A 17,862-nucleotide genomic window follows, 5' to 3' on the forward strand; every position below is an offset into this window, starting at 1 on the left:
CAATGTTACCTCTGTTCCCCGACCCCCAAATACTGTATTCCATGACTTCTTTCACTTGGGAGTATAAAAAGGTGTCCTGTTTGCAGATCAGCTATCAGGATAAATATGAGTCTCTAACTTTTGGGTCCCAGGAGGCATCACAATTTAAGGAGAACATGTATGTTGGTTTAAGATAATCAGAAACGTGTCTTGCATGAAATTATCATATTTATTTTTCTCCCAGAGCCTCTGTTCAACATACATTTTTTGTCAATTCACAACAATCTTTTGCTAAAAGGAGCTCTGTTTAGCTTGTGGCAAATGATGTACAGCTTCTTCCTGGCATGTGGCATGCTGCTATAAGCTAAGCAATGTAGAAAACAAAACAAAATCATGCCATCAGAATAACCAAGGGAAAATTGAAAAAATATGACTAACACACACAGTCGCTCGCTCTCAACCCAATATTTGCTGCCATTGCTATGAAGTTTGAAAAAGCAATATGAGCTTTGAGAAGCAGCTGCAGTCTTTAATTCCTAGGCTTCTCTTCCTTTCCTTCGTTCCTGAAATGAAATTTAGGGAAGCATTTTTTTTGGGGGGGGGGGGGGAGGGAGAGATAGCTCAGTGGTTTGAGCATTGGCCTGCTAAACCCAGGGTTGAGTTCAATCCTTGAGGGGGCTATTTAGGGATCTGGGGGAAAAATCTGTCTGGGGATTGGTCCTGCTTTGAGCAGGGGGTTGGACTAGATGACCTCCTGAGGTCCCTTCCAATCCTGATATTCTATGAATCTATGATTATTTTGGAGGGTCAGTGGAGTTCTTAAATAAATCTGAATAGCTTCTCTTCAAATGTCTCATTTTCTGTTGATATGGTTACCAACACTGAACTAAATATACCAGATGTAACTAACTTGCCTCAAGCCCAAAGCTCTATTTTGAATAACTAAAGAAGAGGAAGATCACAATTGTTTAATTAAAGGGACACTTGTTTTGTTTCACATTCCTGACTTTGCCAGCTGCTGTTTTTAGAGAAAAAGTATCCCTCTATAAAGAATGAAATAGTTCTTTCAGCACCTATATTCTTTCAGTGACTAATATGACATGCATGATTTTTCTTTGATAAAGTGATTACAGCATTCCAAAAGGGTTCCAGTTTGGCAATGTTAACAGCTGAAATCCTATTTAATCACAAAGCTGGCACAGTACAATAAACAGCAATGCCAAGCTGCTAAACACTCTCCATTCCAGGTACCTCAGTCCAGACCAGGAGTAATGTCTAGGGATCGGAAGGCAATTCCGCTTCCATGACCATTTTGTCCTTAGCTTCTCTGCTGAAAGGGAGAGTTGTTTGTGACCTATGATTAAGGCTGTATGTTAGTCACTATTCTTACAGGAGTCAGATTCCGTAATTTATAATCAAACCTATACAGTTTAAAACTTAAGAAAAGTTGTTTAGCATACTGAATACTATCTTTCATGCTGGCTACCGGGAGCATTCAGCACATCATGCTTCAGTAGAGAGAGCTCTGTAAAGGGATTTGTATGTCACCTTTAACTGTTTTGCCTATTGCATACCATGCCAGGTATCTAATGCAAACTCCACAAGCAGTATTGTGTAAGACAGTGGTTCTCAACCAGGGGTCCAGGGGCCCCTGGGGAGCGGCGAGCAAGTTTCAGAGGGTCCGCCCAACAGAGCCAGCATTAGACTTGCTGGGGTCCAAAGCAGAAAGTTGAAGGCCCACTGCCTGGGGCTGAAGCTGAAGCCTGAGCAACAGCTTCACAGGGCCCCCTCTGATGTGGGGCCCCAGGCAGTTGCTATCCCCTAATGCTGGCCCTGGCTTTAATATGCAGAAATACAGCCGCTGTGGCACAGATGGGCCATGGAATTTTTATAGCTGGGCGGGGGGGAGGGTCCATGTACTATTAACTATGGTTTGTAACCTGTCCTTTAAATCAGCTTCTGTACTGGGTGGGGGGGAGGGTCTCAGAAAGAAAAGGGTTGAGAACCCCTGGTGCAAGATACCTGGTACATTCCCTTTGAGATGTTGAAGTTACATGTGCTTCAAAGAATACCCAACAGAAGTCATGTATGCAGTGTAGTTGCAGCATTGTTGGTCCCAGGTTATTAGAGACACAAGGTGGGTGAGGTAATGTATTTTATTGGACCAACTTCTGTTGGTGAGAGAGACAAGCTTTCCAGCCACACACAGCTCTTCTTCAGGTCTGGAAAAGGAACTCCCAGCATCACAGCAAAATGCAAAGTGGAACAGATTGTTTAGGATAAGTAGTGAGCACATATTATAAGGGACCATTCAAGGTGGAGTGAAAAGAGGAGGTTAGTGGGTTACAAACTGTTGTAATAAGTCATTAATCCAGTGTCTCTATTCAGTCCATGATTTTTAGTCTCTTACAGAGTAACGAATTTATGCTCCTAGGCTCGTTTTTTGAAAGTGTTGTGCAGGTTTCTTCTGAAGATGAGAACTGATAGGTCAAATACAGAGTGATTGCTTTGTGAAAAGTGTTCAACCACAGCTGATAGGGTGTTTTTGTCTTTGATAATTTTCCTTTGAGTTAATTCGAGAGCATAGTGATGATCTGGTTTCACCCACATAGTTGTTATTGGGGTATTGAGTGTACTCGATGAGGTACATCATATATGATAGGCATGAGTAGGATCCATGGACCTTGAAAGGTGTATTGTGTGTGGTGTTGATCATTGTAGCAGTGGTGCTATGTCTGCAGGTTTTGCATTTGATGTTCTGGCCGGGTATGGTGCTGCTTTGAGTTGGTGTGTCCTAGTCTGTGGGGAGCTTGCTGTTCCACTTTGCATTTTGCTGTGACACTGAAAGTCTCTTTCCCAGACATGAAGAAGAGCTGTGTATGGCTGGAAAGCTTCTCTCTCACCAACAGAAGGTGGTCCAATAAAATATATTACCTCACACACCTTGTCTCTATACTGAAGTCATGGTAATAGTCAGCAGCAGAGAGCTGAATCAGAGTTAAAACGCCACATTTCTGTGAATTTTTCAAAAGAGGATCTTAAGTCAGTAAAGCTAAAATACTAGTTATAATACCATAAGTATCTAGGACATCCAAGCCTACAGAGATGAAAACTGTGGACAGACATGCTGATTCTCAGCCAAATCCTGAGACAACGAGATCAGTTACTGTCCTGTCCAATTTGTCAGGGTGGATCTACTGCCATCACTATGCTGATAGTGAAACTGAAAAAATGCAGCATGCCACGCTCTGCACTTATCAGTTTCAACGTCTGGACAGTGGAGGCATTTGTGGGATGAACAGACATACTCACAGTTCAGCTTTGGACAGATCAGTCTGCTTTGTCTGGCTCAGTGCCAATGAAAGTTAACCTACAGGCAGAGGATAGATGGTTCACTTTACTCATTAGGACCAGCTTTGATCTTCTTTTACTCTGTTATGGGTCACTATAACCAGTGGCTCCCACAGCACACTACACTTGTTGCCATACACTGCTGGCAATGATGAGACGGAGCAGTGCTGGCTGCTCCAGTGCCCACTCAGGTTTGGCCCCATCCCCCCTACACCATGACAGAGGGGCTGTGGTTGTTTGCAATCCCCCCCACTCAGTTTTGGCCCCCCTCTCATCGCAATGGAGAAGCTGTGGGGCCAAATCTGAGTGGGCACATTAGGCAATCAGGTGGCCAGCGCTGGCCCTCCCTGCCAGTGCCCTGGGGCCAGCTCCTGCACCGGGGCTCCCCCTCCAGGGCCTGCCTAGCCTAGCCTCACCTCCAGCAGCCATGTCCCCTCTCAAGGCTGGGGAGTGACACTGCACCTGGGCAGGCTGGGCTGGAAGGCGAGGGCTGAGCATTTGATGAGTGAGGCTCTGGGGCCAGCGGCTGCAGAGGGGATGGCCCCCCAGGGATTGATGGTGCAGACCACTGAAAAAATGTCTGGGGGGTGCCCCTTATTACAACACTGACCTGTGGGGCCAATCTTCACCTCTGGTTTCCACAGTCATGAGTCACAGCCACAAATTACTATTACGACTGTCAAATTATTTAAAAAATCACAATTAATCACAAGATTAAGAAAAATAGTTGTGATTAAACACAGTTAAACAATAATAAAATACCAATTTAAGTTCAGCACAGAAGCATGTCCTCTGGAATGGTGGTCAAAGCATTAAGGAGCATATGAATATTTAGCATATCTGGCACGTAAAAACCTTGCAATGCCAGCTACAACAGTGCCATGCGAATGCCTGTTCTGACTTTCAGGTGATACTTTAAATAAGAAACGTGCAGCATTATCTCCTGTAAATGTAAAAACAAACTTGTTTGTCTGAGCAATTGGCTGAACAAGAAGTAGGACTCTGGACTTGTGGGCTCTAAAGTTTTACATTGTTCTGTTTTTGAGTGTAAAAAAATAATTCTATATTTGCAAGTTGCACTTTCATGATAAAGAGATTGCACTATAGTATTTGTATGAGATGAATTTAAAAGTACTATTTCTTTTGTCTGTCTTTTTTACAGTGGAAATATTTGAAATGAAAAAATACTATAAAGTGAGCACTGTACACTTTTTAGTCTGTGTTGTAATTGAAATCAATATATTTGAAAATGTAGAACAAATTCAAAAATATTTGTAAATTAAAGTTGGTATTCTATTATTGTTTAACAGTGTGATTAAAACTGCGATTAATCACGACTTTTTAAAATCTAGTTATTTTGTTTTGCATTAATTGGTTCAAGTTCAATTAATTGACAGCCCTAATAAATTTCAGTAGTAATTATCTGACCAAACAGCAAAATTACCTTGTATTGCCTGTGTGATCAAACACCACACTAATGCGCAATGACTTCCATAGTGGAGGACGTGGGTGCCTTTGTAACTCAGGATAAATCTCACACACACGCACACACACACTTTTTATTGCTAATACACTGCTTTTTTCTGATGTATAAAAGAAGCATGAAAGTTTTGAGGTTTTAAAAAAAATCTCTTATTTATATTAAAATTATCAGAATACCAAACTGGTGTTTCCTGTTATTGGTGGATCGCTCCTGGAATACCTCAGATTAGATCTGAATTATTTTAGGTCTGGTCTGCGCTAGAAAAGCTATGCAATATAATGATATCAGTTAAGGGTGTGATTATTTTACTGATATAATTACACAGATACATGGCATTATGTGTGTGACACTGCACCCCATAGTCTTCATAATGAGATTATGATATGATTATGGCATAATTATGATGTATTTTGACAAGATGGGTCATGTGAGGTGTCATTGGAAAAGTTATGATTTGCTGAATATGATTATCCTATTTGTATGCATGTATCTGTGACCAGTTCCCCCCAGGGTACCACCTGGAACTGGGGTACCACTGAGCTCCTGACCCACCAGCCGGGGCTCCCTTTCACACCGTGCTGCTGTGACAAACTGGAAACCCCTCCAGCCTGCACTTTCACCAGCATTCACACAGGTAGAGACACTGCCGGTTGCAGTTACATGCAGGCTCTTTAATTACCAGCTTCCCAGCCTAGAACCCCAGAGCAGTACCGTCCTGCCCTGGTCAAATCTGGCCAGAATATGGGTTTAACACCCAGTCTGCCTCTCCCTCAGTGTGAAGAGGACCATGCACACTTGTGGTAATCAAGGTGAGATTTTCCCCAGACATCTTAGTCAAACGCACACTGGTTTGGATTAAAACATAAAATAAGTTTATTAGCTACAAAAAGATATATAAGTGATAGCAAATAGATGACCTAGTAAATAAACAAAAAATGCAAACTGAGCTTAACATACTAGATAGGTTGGATATGAATTAGCAAATTCTCACCCTGAGTGATAAACAGGCTGGCAGACTCTTTAGGCACAAGCTGCCTTTGCTTTGCAACTTGGGTTTCCCAGGTTTTCATACACAGGCTAGAAATCCCTTTAGCCTGGGACCATCACTTCCCCCAATTCAGTCTTTGTTCCTCAAGTGTTTCCAGGAGTCTTCTTCTGAGGAGAGTGAAGAACACTCCCTCCCTTATATAGCTTTTGCATATGGTGGGAACCTTTTGTTTCAAAGCTTGGTTTCCAGACCAGTCTGCGGAAAAATACTGACATCCCAAGATGGAGTCCAGCATCATGTGGTCTGATCACATGTCCTTGCAGAGTTATAGCAGCCATTACTCACAGGCTGTTTGGAGTGTTCTCAGGAAGGCTCATCACCAGGTGGGAGATAAGCTTCTCCTAAGGCCTACTGTTTTTTCCTAATGGCCCATTGCCCTGAATAGGCCCATCCCCACCCACTATCTAAACTGGAAGCATCTTGTCTAGTGGGCGTTACCCAGGTGTAACTACATTTGAAATACAAATATAGTTAGTATTCATAACTTCAGATACAAAATGATACATACATACAAACAGGTTAATCATATTCAGCAAATCATAACTTTTCCAATGACACTTCACATGACTTATCTTGCATAAAATACATAATCATGTTATTTTCTTATGTCATAATCACATCATAATAATATTACTGTGAAGAATATGGGGTGCAGTGTCACAGTATCATTTTTGTATCTAAAGTTAGGAATATTGACTATGTATCTGTATTTCAATTGTGCTTACTCTGGGTGACAGAGTAGTTCTAGCCACAACTAGCCTTTCTGGTACAACAATGAAGAAGCCAGAGCTGATGGGCCATCAACAAAGACAATGAATCCTGGAAGAACTTAACCTTCCTGTGAATGTACCAGACATCCTGTAAGTAATGGCTGTTATGACTCTGCAAGATATGCAAGCGCATGTGACCAGGCCACATGACTCTGGACTCCATCTTCGGATGTCAGTGTTTTTCCACAAACTTGAGTTTGGGACAAAGGGTTCCCACCATATAGCTAAAGCTAAAGCTATATAGGGCAGGGAGTGACATCATTGGTTGTTCTTCACTCCCAACACAAGAAGACTCCTGGAAACACCTGAGGTACAAAGACTGAACTGGGGAAGTACTGGACCCATGGATTTCTAGCCTATGTATGAAAGACCTGGGGATTCCAGCTTGTACCATCTCTCAGGGTGAGAACTGGCTAACTCATATCCAATCTATCTAGTATGTTAAGCTTAGTTTGTGTTTTTGTTTATTAACTAGGTAATCTGTTTTGATCTGTTTGCTATCACTTATAATCACTTAAAATCTATCTTTTGTAGTTAATAAGCCTGTTTTATGTTTTCAACCCAGTGTGCCTTTAAATGAAGTGTTCGAGGAAAAATCTCAGCTTGGTTTAACACAGGCTTGTTGTATTTCCTCTTCACATTGAGGGAGGCATGAACTCTATGAGTTTACGCTGTACAATTCCCTGTGCAGTGCAAGACGGTATAATTTTGGGTTTATGCTCCAGAGGGGGTGCTTCCCACTAGGAAGCTTATGGTTATTTTGGCTGTAACCTCTCTATTGTTGGTTCATACAGTGGCTGGTCAGAGAGCCTGCATGTAACTTCAACTGGGTGTGTCCCTATCTTTGTGAATGCTGGTGGGAGTGTAGGACCAAGAGCAGGTCTGCAGTTTGTTATAGCAGCACAGTGTAAGAGGGAGCATAGGCTGGTGGGCCAGAGGGCACAGTGGTACTCCAGTTATAGACTCATAGACTTTAAGGTCAGAAGGGAACATTATGATCATCTAGTCTGACCTCCTGCATAACACAGGCCACAGAATCTCACCCACCCACTCCTGTAACAACCCCCTAACCTATGTCTGAGTTACTGAACTTCTCAAATAGTGGTTTAAAGACCTCAAGGTGCAGAGAATCCTTCAGCAAGTGACCGGTGCCCCACGCTGCAGAGGAAGGCGAAAAACCTCCAGGGCCTCTGCCAATCTGCCCTGGAGGAAAATTCCTTCCCGACCCCAAATATGGAGATCAGCTAAACCCTGAGTATGTGGGCAAGAGTCACCAGCCAGCACCCAGGAAAGAATTCTTACCTGTCACAATGTAACTGATGGGTCTGGGTACCAAGGGCATCCAAGAGAAAGTAGGTCACAGCCCGTACAGTCTCTTGGTGCAGAGTCTTTGAAGTCCCTAAAACATTGATTGTGCTTAGAGAGTACCAAGCTATGCTTTAGACCTGAACAATGGGTACCATTGAGTTTAGATGTACTTGAGACTTTAGATACATTTGTATCTAGACCCCTTGAAGCCTCAGTGGTACCCTTCATGTGGTGCAAGCTCTCCGGTATGGCAGATCATTAAGCGCCAGCTTCTTTCTAAGCAAATCTGGAGCTCCTCTTAGAGAAGGACTTATTCCATATTCCACTCTGGTCCCATTGCCCCCATGGATATTAGCTGGTGGCTCCTTCACGGTGCTTCGAGCACAGGCATGTACCTGGCGTGGTTCACCACCTCCCCCAACACTTTACCCTTCTGTGGAGAGACGGAGACCCTGGTGCCCATTTATAAAGGGTGTGTCAGATTGCAGTCCCTCTTCCAGCTCCTCCAGAACCTCCTCCTGAGGTTCTGGCTGCACTTTTCCCCACACCTCCTGATTTATGTACACCCAGTCCATGGCCCCCCTAAGCTTCAAGACCACCTCTTCAAGGTGGCCATCCACTATACCAGGAAGAGGAAGCTGGATGGGAAATTGCTTTGCGACTGTAGGGCATATTTCTGATCTCTCCTGAAGTCATACCTGCAGACAGAGTTCCTCTGGGCTGTGTCACTGCCTCCACAGATGCCTTCAAGGAGCAATGGGCACTGTCCCAGGTTTCCTCTGGTTTCGCCTTCCTCTGCTCAGGGTCCCCTACTGAATCCCTGATTTATCCCTGTGACCTGCACTCCCGATCCTGTTTTTTTACTATTTCTTGTCCCCCCGTGATTAGTTGGTGCCTGGGTCCAGTGGATCCCCTCCTCCCCTTAAGCTGGGGAAGGGAGGGCTTCCAGAATGGGCAGGCCACCCATCCCCCGAGTCTCAAGAGGTGCCCCTCCAACAGAGAAGAGGTGAGTCACCTCTCAAGCATGCAGCAACAACCCAACTGCACTGACTCCAAGTGAGCCTGCAGTGACTCAGCCCTCAGGCATGCAGCAGCAATCTATTCCTGAGCTGAGCCCGCGTCAGATGACCCCCCAGGCTCAGGTATTTCTCCAACCCTGCCAGAGCTGCAGATCAGTAGGTGCAACAGCACTACCCAGACAGAAACCTGCCTGCTGCCTTGCCTTGTATCTGACTCTTGAGACTCCAAGCCTGATCTTGATCCTGTTCCTGAGCCAGCCTGGCTGAGCTCTGTTCCAGTTTTGTCCTTGCCCTACTCTGACCTTATGCCAATCCTATTACTTACCTATTCCAGTCTTGCCTCCACCTCTTGACCCTCCCTGAATTCTTGGACTCAACTACCCGGCTTCAACCGTTGGTATGTATCTGGATCCTGGCTACTACACTGACTTGGCTTGTCCCTGGACTCTGACCACCTGGCTTTGACCCCCTTGGCTTGAACCTGGACCTTGGTTACAGTACTGATTCTGACTCATCTATAGACTCTGACCACCGTCTTTGGGCCCTGGCTTGCTCCTGGATTCTGGCTATGGTACTGATTCTGGCTTGTCTACGGTCTCTGATTTTGGTTCTGACCCCAGCCTGTCCTCAGCTATGGTTTCAGCACCTCCCTCGGCCCAGTCCCAACCCTTTGTCAGGCTTTGACCTCCAGTCTGACCACTAGGCATGTCTACCAGTAGGCAGTGCCTGACTCCGTCACTAAGAGGGAAGGACTCATGGCAAATCAGGCAATGCTTGAATCCTGGAGATTTAATAATACACCAAGGAAAAGAAAGTTAGGGCTCATGTAAGGCACTGCTGCCAAAAATCTCCAGTTGAAGGTACAAGGGCACATATGCACTCCTGAAATGGAGCACCAATATGGATGTTACTCAAAGAAGAATTTCCAAATCTCAAACATCTTTGAAGAATTACACCCCAACCTGGCATTCAAACTGGTGAAAAGCTCATGATATTAACTGGCCCATTATGGGCTGAAGTCTTGCAAGAGTTTCCAAAGTTTTGGAACTGATAAAAACCTATCTCCCGATTCAGTCTCGAATACAAAATGTAGCCTAAACTGGATCCAAATCCATCTGTAGTTATGGTACTTAATTAGCATGGAAACTGAGATGCGAGACACTCTTCCTTTCATCTATAAATAAACACAATCCCTGAATGGCTATACTATACTGCTTTCAGACTCCTGGCTATAAACCTATACTGCTTTCAGACTGCTGGAAAACAAAAAGCATGCAGGTCAGTATCCCCATTGCAAATTTTCAATCATTAACATTTGTTCAAAGAAGTTAAAACTATTAAAATTTATGAGCCATCTAATCTCGAATCTAAACTTACTTTAAGGATTGTCTCTTTAAAAAACAGCAATTAAAATCTCTGATGTATGGTGTTTGAAAGCAGCCACAATTTGTTCTGGCTAATGTTTTCTTATGAACAAAGATAGACAAGTCACCATTCATACAACATGAAGATGAAGTATCAACAATTGTCCTGTTTACAACCTTTTACACAGCATCACTGAGACCACACAATACTGTGAATGATGCATGCATCCCAAAAGAAAATATCAACTTTCACACAAATCAGGAAATTGCCATACTGACATTTTTAAAGTGAGTTTATTGTTCATTAATGGAGCCTGTTTGTCAGAACTGAAAAATTAAGTCCCGCATTTGTCCATAACAGGTAGGAAGAAGCAGTGCCACTCTCCCCACTGTACCTCAACAGTGACCTAGGAAGGGCCACTGGGAAGGATGAGAAAGTAGTTCTTAGTCCATGCTCTTTTGAGTCGTGTGCTTCACTGATGAGGTGGTCAGTGAGGGGGCAAACAGCTGTTTTTGTGAAATGACAATCTGTCCCTAGGAAACGGGCACAGCTCAACAGCACAGAATTCATGAAGCAGCTGTTAGATGCTAATTATTTCTGGCCAACAGCCGCCTCAGTCAAGTCTGAACTAGTAATCTAGGAGGGAAAAACTCTACTACACAGTAAGCAATCCCATAAGACATGCAGTTCCCACTGCTGTCATCCCCTCTTCCCATTTGTCCTAGTGCCATTGTGCCTGAAATGTATCAAAACTTAGTAATCTGCAGGGCAAACAAAATCTCCTTTGCAAGTGGACCTTTAAATGCTGGAGAGATAATCTGTACAGCAGTTCAGTGTGTGAAACAGGACATTACTGGACTCAAGAGAGAGTATAGCCCAACAGTTCTCAAACTGTGGATCAGGATCCTAAAGTGGGTCACGACCTGTTTTAATGGGGTCACCAGGGCTGGCATTACACTTGCTGGGGCTCAGGGCCGAAGCCCAAGCCACACCACCCAGGATCAAAGCCCTTGGGGCTTCAGCTTTGGACCCCCAACGCAACCCGGGGCTGAAGCCCTTGGGCTTCTGCTTTGCGCCCCTCCCTCCATCCCCGGCCCAGGGTGGCAGGGCTTGGGTGGGCCCAGGCTTCAGCCTCCCTCCTGTGGTCATGTAGTAATTTTTGTTGTCAGAAGGGTGTTGTGGTGTAATGAAGCTTGAGAACCCCTGATATAGCCAAATGGCTACTAAAGAATACAGAGCAGCTGTATGGAAGTTTCTCCATATCCTTTTAAAACACCATCTTTCTCATAAAGTGGTTCTTTGCCAGAGCTGATTTTGTCAGTACTGTACTCCATTTGTGCTCTCCCCAGCTCTGTGAATAGATACTTGCCAGCTAAAGCGAGGTCACTACGGACCAGCAGATATTGGGGTTCAAATAATGCCATGCCCTTATTCTTGGTCCTAAACAAAGTTTTATTTCAAACTGCCCAGAGAAGTAAACTCACGAGTGTCCCTGGAGTCTGCAACCCTAAGGTTAGACTCTCTAAGGACTGGTCTTCATTGTTAATAAAAGGTGCATTTTTTAACTCTGGATAACCAACAGTGTGAGCTATCCCAAGGTAAAAACACAGTAAAGACAAGACACTTCAGTTTTACTGTGAGGTAGGCACTATACCTCTGCTAAAAGGTCTTGTCTTCACTGTTTTTTTACCTGGACATAACTCATGCAACATGAGTAAGGCTACAATTTAGTCACAGGAACTTTTAGTAAAAGTCACGGGAAATGCCATGATTAAATCTTTGGGGAGGGGTGTGTGCTGGGGAAGTGAGGGGGGCTGTTACTTGGGGGCCACTGCTGGGAGTGACCAGGGGGCTGCTGCTGGAGGTGATGCCCGGGGCCAGCGGCACCAGCTGCCAGGGGCTGTGGATCACGGCTGCTCTGGCCGGCCTGCCAGCCGTGGACTGCTGCCTGGTGCCACGGCTGGCGTGGCTGTCCGGGGACCACCTGAGTAGCTGGCCCCGGAGCCAGCTGCTTGGGTAACCCTGGGGTCAGCCACACTGGCCCCTGCAGAAGTCATGGAGGTCGCAGAAAGTCATGGACTCCCCCTTTCTCCCTTTAGTAGAGCCACAGCTCCAAGCACCACTGTAATTGTCTATAGAATAGATCAAAAAACAGTTGAGGGCACCACCCTATTAATACCTTCCATCATAACAATCCCACATACCATCTCTGTCCATCCTTCCAATAGAATTCAACTGACACCTGAAGTGACTCATCTCTCAGAGAGAAAGAAGACATAAAATAATTGTTTTGGGAAGGGCAGTAATGGGTGCATGAACCCGTGGGGCTAGGGGCAAATGGGGGACTCCAGCATGGGAGATGGGGTGAATGCAGTCGTGGCAGTGGGAAATTGGGGAACCCCAGTATGGGGGAGAATAGGGGTGCATATAGAGTTTCTGGCATGGGGAAAAATACAGGAGACTGATATGTTGGGAGGCAAGAAAGGGGGCACACATAGCTCCTAACATGGGGGAACAACAGTGGGGAAAATGGTATGGAGGGAGGAGACCATGGGGAACACACAGCTCATGGCAGGTGGTGGAGGTTGGAATGGGATGGCATGCAGAACCCCTGCCATGGGGAAAACAGGGGACACTCAGAGCTCCAGGCATGTGGTAGGGGGTGGGGAGGGTTGCAGGGAGTCCCTGAAATAGGTGCAGATGGGAATGTGGCACACAGGGAGCATGTTGGGGAGAACAGAGGAATGCAGTATACGTAATGAACTTGACCTACAGAAGCTATGAAATGTGTGACCCCTAGTATATAACCGAGGACTATACAGTTAAGGACTTCAAAAATCAATAGGGACAATGTAAAGTCAATCTCCCACTCTACAGGCAGACAATAAAAATTGCAGGCTGGGCAAGACATAATAGTGGCTCAACTCAGCGAATAAACCTGTGCTAGCATTCTCTACAAGCTGCAAGCAATGGTGAAAACTTTATTGTAAGCGATGCTCACAGGGAACTACAATAATTGAGTCTCACGGTCACAAGACCACATGCTGTTGTGTGGTAGTCACTGGATAAAGGAAGGTGTAGCCTGCACATATTTCACAACCGAAAAAAATACTTTTCTGGCACATCTGACACGTGTGTTTACCCTGGGAAAAGCGTTTTTCCGGTTACCACCCCCAAGCAAATTTTACTTCCATCCAAATCTCCCTGCAGCATTACTCTCCCTCCCCAATATCTTTGCAGAAGACCAGAAGAGGCCACTTTCGATGAGCTTTGAGTGTATATTGTTTCTGTGGAGTCTGTTAGCTGAAACAAACTTTGTCCATTCTGTTCTAATGGGAAATTCATTACTGCTACAACTCTTCCAGCGTCCACTTCCACAGCTACATTCCCATTCTAGGGGCATCCAAGCTAAGATTCTGCCTGAGATGGTCCTTAAACCTGAAAATCCATTTGCACTTAAAGTGAACAACAAACAATGCTCGACCTACATGAGCAATGAAGTGCCACTCTCTAATCTATACTAAATGCCTCTTCAATACCGATGTAGGAAATAGACTATAGTATTATGAAGACTGCACTACTGAAAATAAAAACAATGCGAAAATCTAGTGTCTGTGTTTATTTCTACCCTCTTCACGACTACAAAAGAGATCATATACAATTCTAAGAGCTCTGTCAAAGGCTCCTCACTGGAAAAAAGAGAATTAACCACTTTGAAATGATTGTCAAGAGCAGCAAAGTTGACATTAGAAATTGCACTGTACTTAAAATTCATAAGCTGTTACTTCCAAATGTCACTAGTCAGGTTAAAAACTGCCATCACAAACCTTAGAGTGAAATATCGGACCCTGAGTCACTATGTATAAAAGAACTACGCTTAAGAACAGGCATTCCCTTCGTAGAGAAGGGGGTGCGGGAAGAGGAACATAACTACAGGAACATTGGAGTAATGAGCTGGCACGTCACTGAAACAACCTCTCTCATTTCAAGGTGTGTATGAAAGAATTAAGTAGATGTCATGCTAAAAGATTTAACATCTGATTTTGTCCTCAAACTGGAATAGACTAATTAGACTGTCCCAATATCAAGTATCGGGAATGCTAGCTGATCATTCCCTTTCTATTGTTTACTGTCAGAGATTAAATACTATCGGTGTATTACATTTGCAAACAAGTATTACCGAAGGAAACTAAACTACCACACTGGCAGTATCATGTTTGAAGATAGCACAGAACACAGACTTGTTGCCATAGGCCTGGTCTATACCATAGGGTTAGGTCAATGTAAGCTGCCTTGCATTGACCTGGCTGTGGAAGTGACTTCATTTAAATTTGGCTCCTGCTGATGTAAGTGCCTCTCTATGCCAATTTAGTAACACCAACTCTCCAAGCAGTGTAGAATCACAGTTGATATAATTAGGTTGATGCAGTGTTAGTACAGACAGTAGGTTGCTTACATTGACTGTTACTGGCTTTCAGGAGCCGTCACACAATGTCCCACACTGACAATGCAATTGATTCAAGTACTTCTGGTGAGGAGGCATGCTGTCAACACAAGAAGCCAAGTGTGCACACACACAAGCAATTTTATAATTGTGGTGGCTGTATGCCAACATAAAAGTTCGCTTGATATAATTTTGTGGTTGTGAAAAGAGTTTTTAACAGCAAAGTGTCATGTAAATTGGCCATTACTGTACCTTCATGACATCTTTATAGGAGTGAATGACCTCAACTTCCTCTTTTTCATCTTCATCTTCCTCCACGCCTTCATCCAGAGCCTCATAGCCTTCATCTTTACTCCCATCTACCTCCACTGTATTGGTCATGTGATCGATAAGCTGCTCCAAGGGAGGACTTAGTTCTCGCTCTTCATTCTCCTTCAAGCCATAGTCCAGAGCTTTATAAATAATAATCCCCAGTGATTCAATAATCTACAAGAAAGAAAGCAACATTATTAACATCACTTCGATGAACTAGTAGGCAAGTGTAAGAACACAAACATCCTTGAGCAACGAGTGATAAATTGTCCACTCTACAACTGCAGATTTAAGATTGTTATTATAGGATCATCCGAATTAAAGAGCCAGTGACCCTCCACTTAGCATCACTGCCCTGCAAGTCAACATACAGCGCCTAATAGCAAAATATGTCATGTGTGATGGGGCAAGGCCAGATGGCTACAGTAAAGTAGTAAGGAACAGGTATGTTAGCCCCAGGCTAACCAAATCCCTAGTACCATGGTAACCAAATGGCAGTTGCTCCAGGTTAATCAAGACACCTGGGGCCAATTGATAACTTTCTAGAAGGCAGTGGAGATAGCTACATTGATTGGGCCACCTGAAGCCAATCAAGGGCTGGCTGGAACTAGTTAAAAGTCTCCCAGTTAGTCAGTGAGTTTGGGGGTGCGAGGAGCTGGAAGCAAGAGGTGCAAGGAGCTGAGAGATGTGCTGTGCTGTGCTGCTGGAGGATTGAGGAATACAAGCATTATCAGACACCAGGAGGAAGGTCCTGTGGTGAGGATAAAGAAGGTGTTTGGTGGAGGCCATGGGGAAGTAGCCCAGGGTGTCGTAGCTGTCATGCAGCTGTTACAGGAGGCACTATAGACAGCTGCGATCCACAGGGCCTGGGCTGGAACCCGGGGTAGAGGGCGGGCCCGGGTTCCCCCCAAACCTCCCAACTCCTGATCAGACACAAGAGTTGACCCAGACTGTGGGTTCCATGAGAGGGAAAGATCACTGAGGTGAGCAAATCCGCCAATAAGCGCAAGACCTACCAAGGTAGAGGAGGAACTTTGTCACACATGCTACATTTTTTTGTTAAAATTTGACAGGCAAAAACAAAATAATTTAAAAACAAAGTTGGACCATTTTGAATTTTTTCTCCTAAAAGTGTTTCAGCTCAAAATATTTTTTTAGATATGTATAAAAATGTTTGGGTATATGTATACACTCTTATCCTCCTTATGTTTTGTTTTTTAAGAAAGGAACTTAAGAAAAGATACCTCACTCCTTCCACAAGTGGTAGTGACTTGCACCACCTCACTGCCTCCAGGGATGACGGACCATAGCTATGAGGATCTATTTGACTCAGAACCTAACTGAGCTCTGATCAAACCACTGAGACTGCTTACTTGGTGAAGACACAGAGATCCCATATGGGAAAATCTAGTTGTTCTTAGCAGTAGTAGTAATTTGAACATAAGAACATAAGAACGGCCATACCGGGTTAGACCAAAGGTCCATCTAGCCCAGTATCTTTCTACCAACAGTGGCCAATGCCAGGTGCCCCAAAGGGAGTGAACCTAACAGGCAGTGATCAAGTGATCTCTCTCCTGCCATCCATCTCCATCCTCTGATGAACAGAGGCTAGGGACACCATTCTTACCCATCCTAGCTAATAGCCTTTTATGGACTTAGCCTCCATGAATTTATCCAGTTCCCTTTTAAACATTGTTATAATCCTAGCCTTCACAACCTCCTCAGGTAAGGAGTTCCACAAGTTGACTGTGCGCTGCGTGAAGAAGAACTTCCTTTTATTTGTTTTAAACCTGCTGCCTATTAATTTCATTTGGTGACCCCTAGTTCTTGTATTATGGGAATAAGTAAATAACTTTTCCTTATCCACTTTCTCAACATCACTCATGATTTTATATACCTCTATCAATTTGGTAGCTCCTTGGGACCTCAACTGAGATCAGGGCCCTATTGTTTATACAATGCCTACTATTATACAGGAAGAGACAGTCCCTGACCTTCTCAGTCTTTCCTGGTAATGAGAAATTGGCTTGAATGCTCCAAAGTGTCAAGTATACCTTTTCTTTCTTTACATTAATTATTATTTATACCAAGACAGTGGAGTACCCAGCACTTTAAAGACCTTAAGGGAAAAAAGTCATACATAAGAGCTGATGGCTACTTTGGTATTATTTAAATCAGGGGTCTCAAACTCAGTTCACCTTAGGGCCAGTGCCAACCCGCAAAATCCTCCCAGCGAGCCAATAATGTCACTCATGCCACCCAGAACCTGCCCCCCCAAAACTCCACACACACACCCCGCCAAAGGCTCTGGGATGGAGTTTGGGTGGGGGAGGTGGTCTGGGGGAGGAGGTCTGGGGTAGGGGATTGGGGTGCAGGTTCTGGGAGGGAGTTTGGGTGGGGGAAGGGGTCTGGGGTGCAGGCTCAGATGAAGTTTGGGTGCTGGGTGCAGGCTCTGGGCTGTGGCAGAAAGTGGGGGTGCAGGCTCTGGGAGGGAGTTTGGGAGTAGGAGGGGGTGTTGGGAAGGAGTGTAGGCTCTGGGAGGAAGTTTGGGGGTGGGAGGGGATATGTGGGGGAGGGGATGCAGGTTCTGGGAGGGAGTATGGAGGTGGAAGGGGTATGTGGGGAGGGAGATGCAGGCTGTGGGAGGGGGCTGGGGGATGCAGCGCTTACCTGGGGCTCCAAGGCGGGGCAGGCTGGGGGGCCTCCGTGCGCTGCTGCCCCCAGGCACCGCCCCTGCAGCTTCCCATTGGCCACAGGGGCGCTCGGGGTGGGGGCAGTGCACA

The 17,862-nt window shown here is 44.8% G+C and overlaps 1 protein-coding gene and 1 long non-coding RNA gene across 3 annotated transcripts in view; both read right to left on the reverse strand.

Moving 5' to 3' along the window:
* Positions 1–17,862, reverse strand: part of SPIRE1 (spire type actin nucleation factor 1) — a 176,801-nt gene that overhangs the window by 82,974 nt on the left and 75,965 nt on the right. For both annotated transcript variants that reach the window (XM_045006336.1, XM_045006337.1), the window contains one exon: positions 15,020–15,253. In XM_045006336.1, coding sequence (XP_044862271.1) covers positions 15,020–15,253 — 234 coding nt within the window. The remainder of the gene's footprint in view (positions 1–15,019; positions 15,254–17,862) is intronic.
* On the reverse strand, positions 453–9,765 carry LOC123364314. Its single transcript, XR_006577066.1, has 4 exons — positions 8,638–9,765; positions 3,292–3,349; positions 1,231–1,333; positions 453–542 (listed from the first exon to the last, which is right to left on the reverse strand). It is a non-coding gene; the product is annotated as an uncharacterized LOC123364314 (long non-coding RNA).

Source organism: Mauremys mutica, chromosome 2, assembly GCF_020497125.1.
Source record: "Mauremys mutica isolate MM-2020 ecotype Southern chromosome 2, ASM2049712v1, whole genome shotgun sequence".
Lineage (NCBI taxonomy): Eukaryota > Metazoa > Chordata > Testudines > Geoemydidae > Mauremys > Mauremys mutica.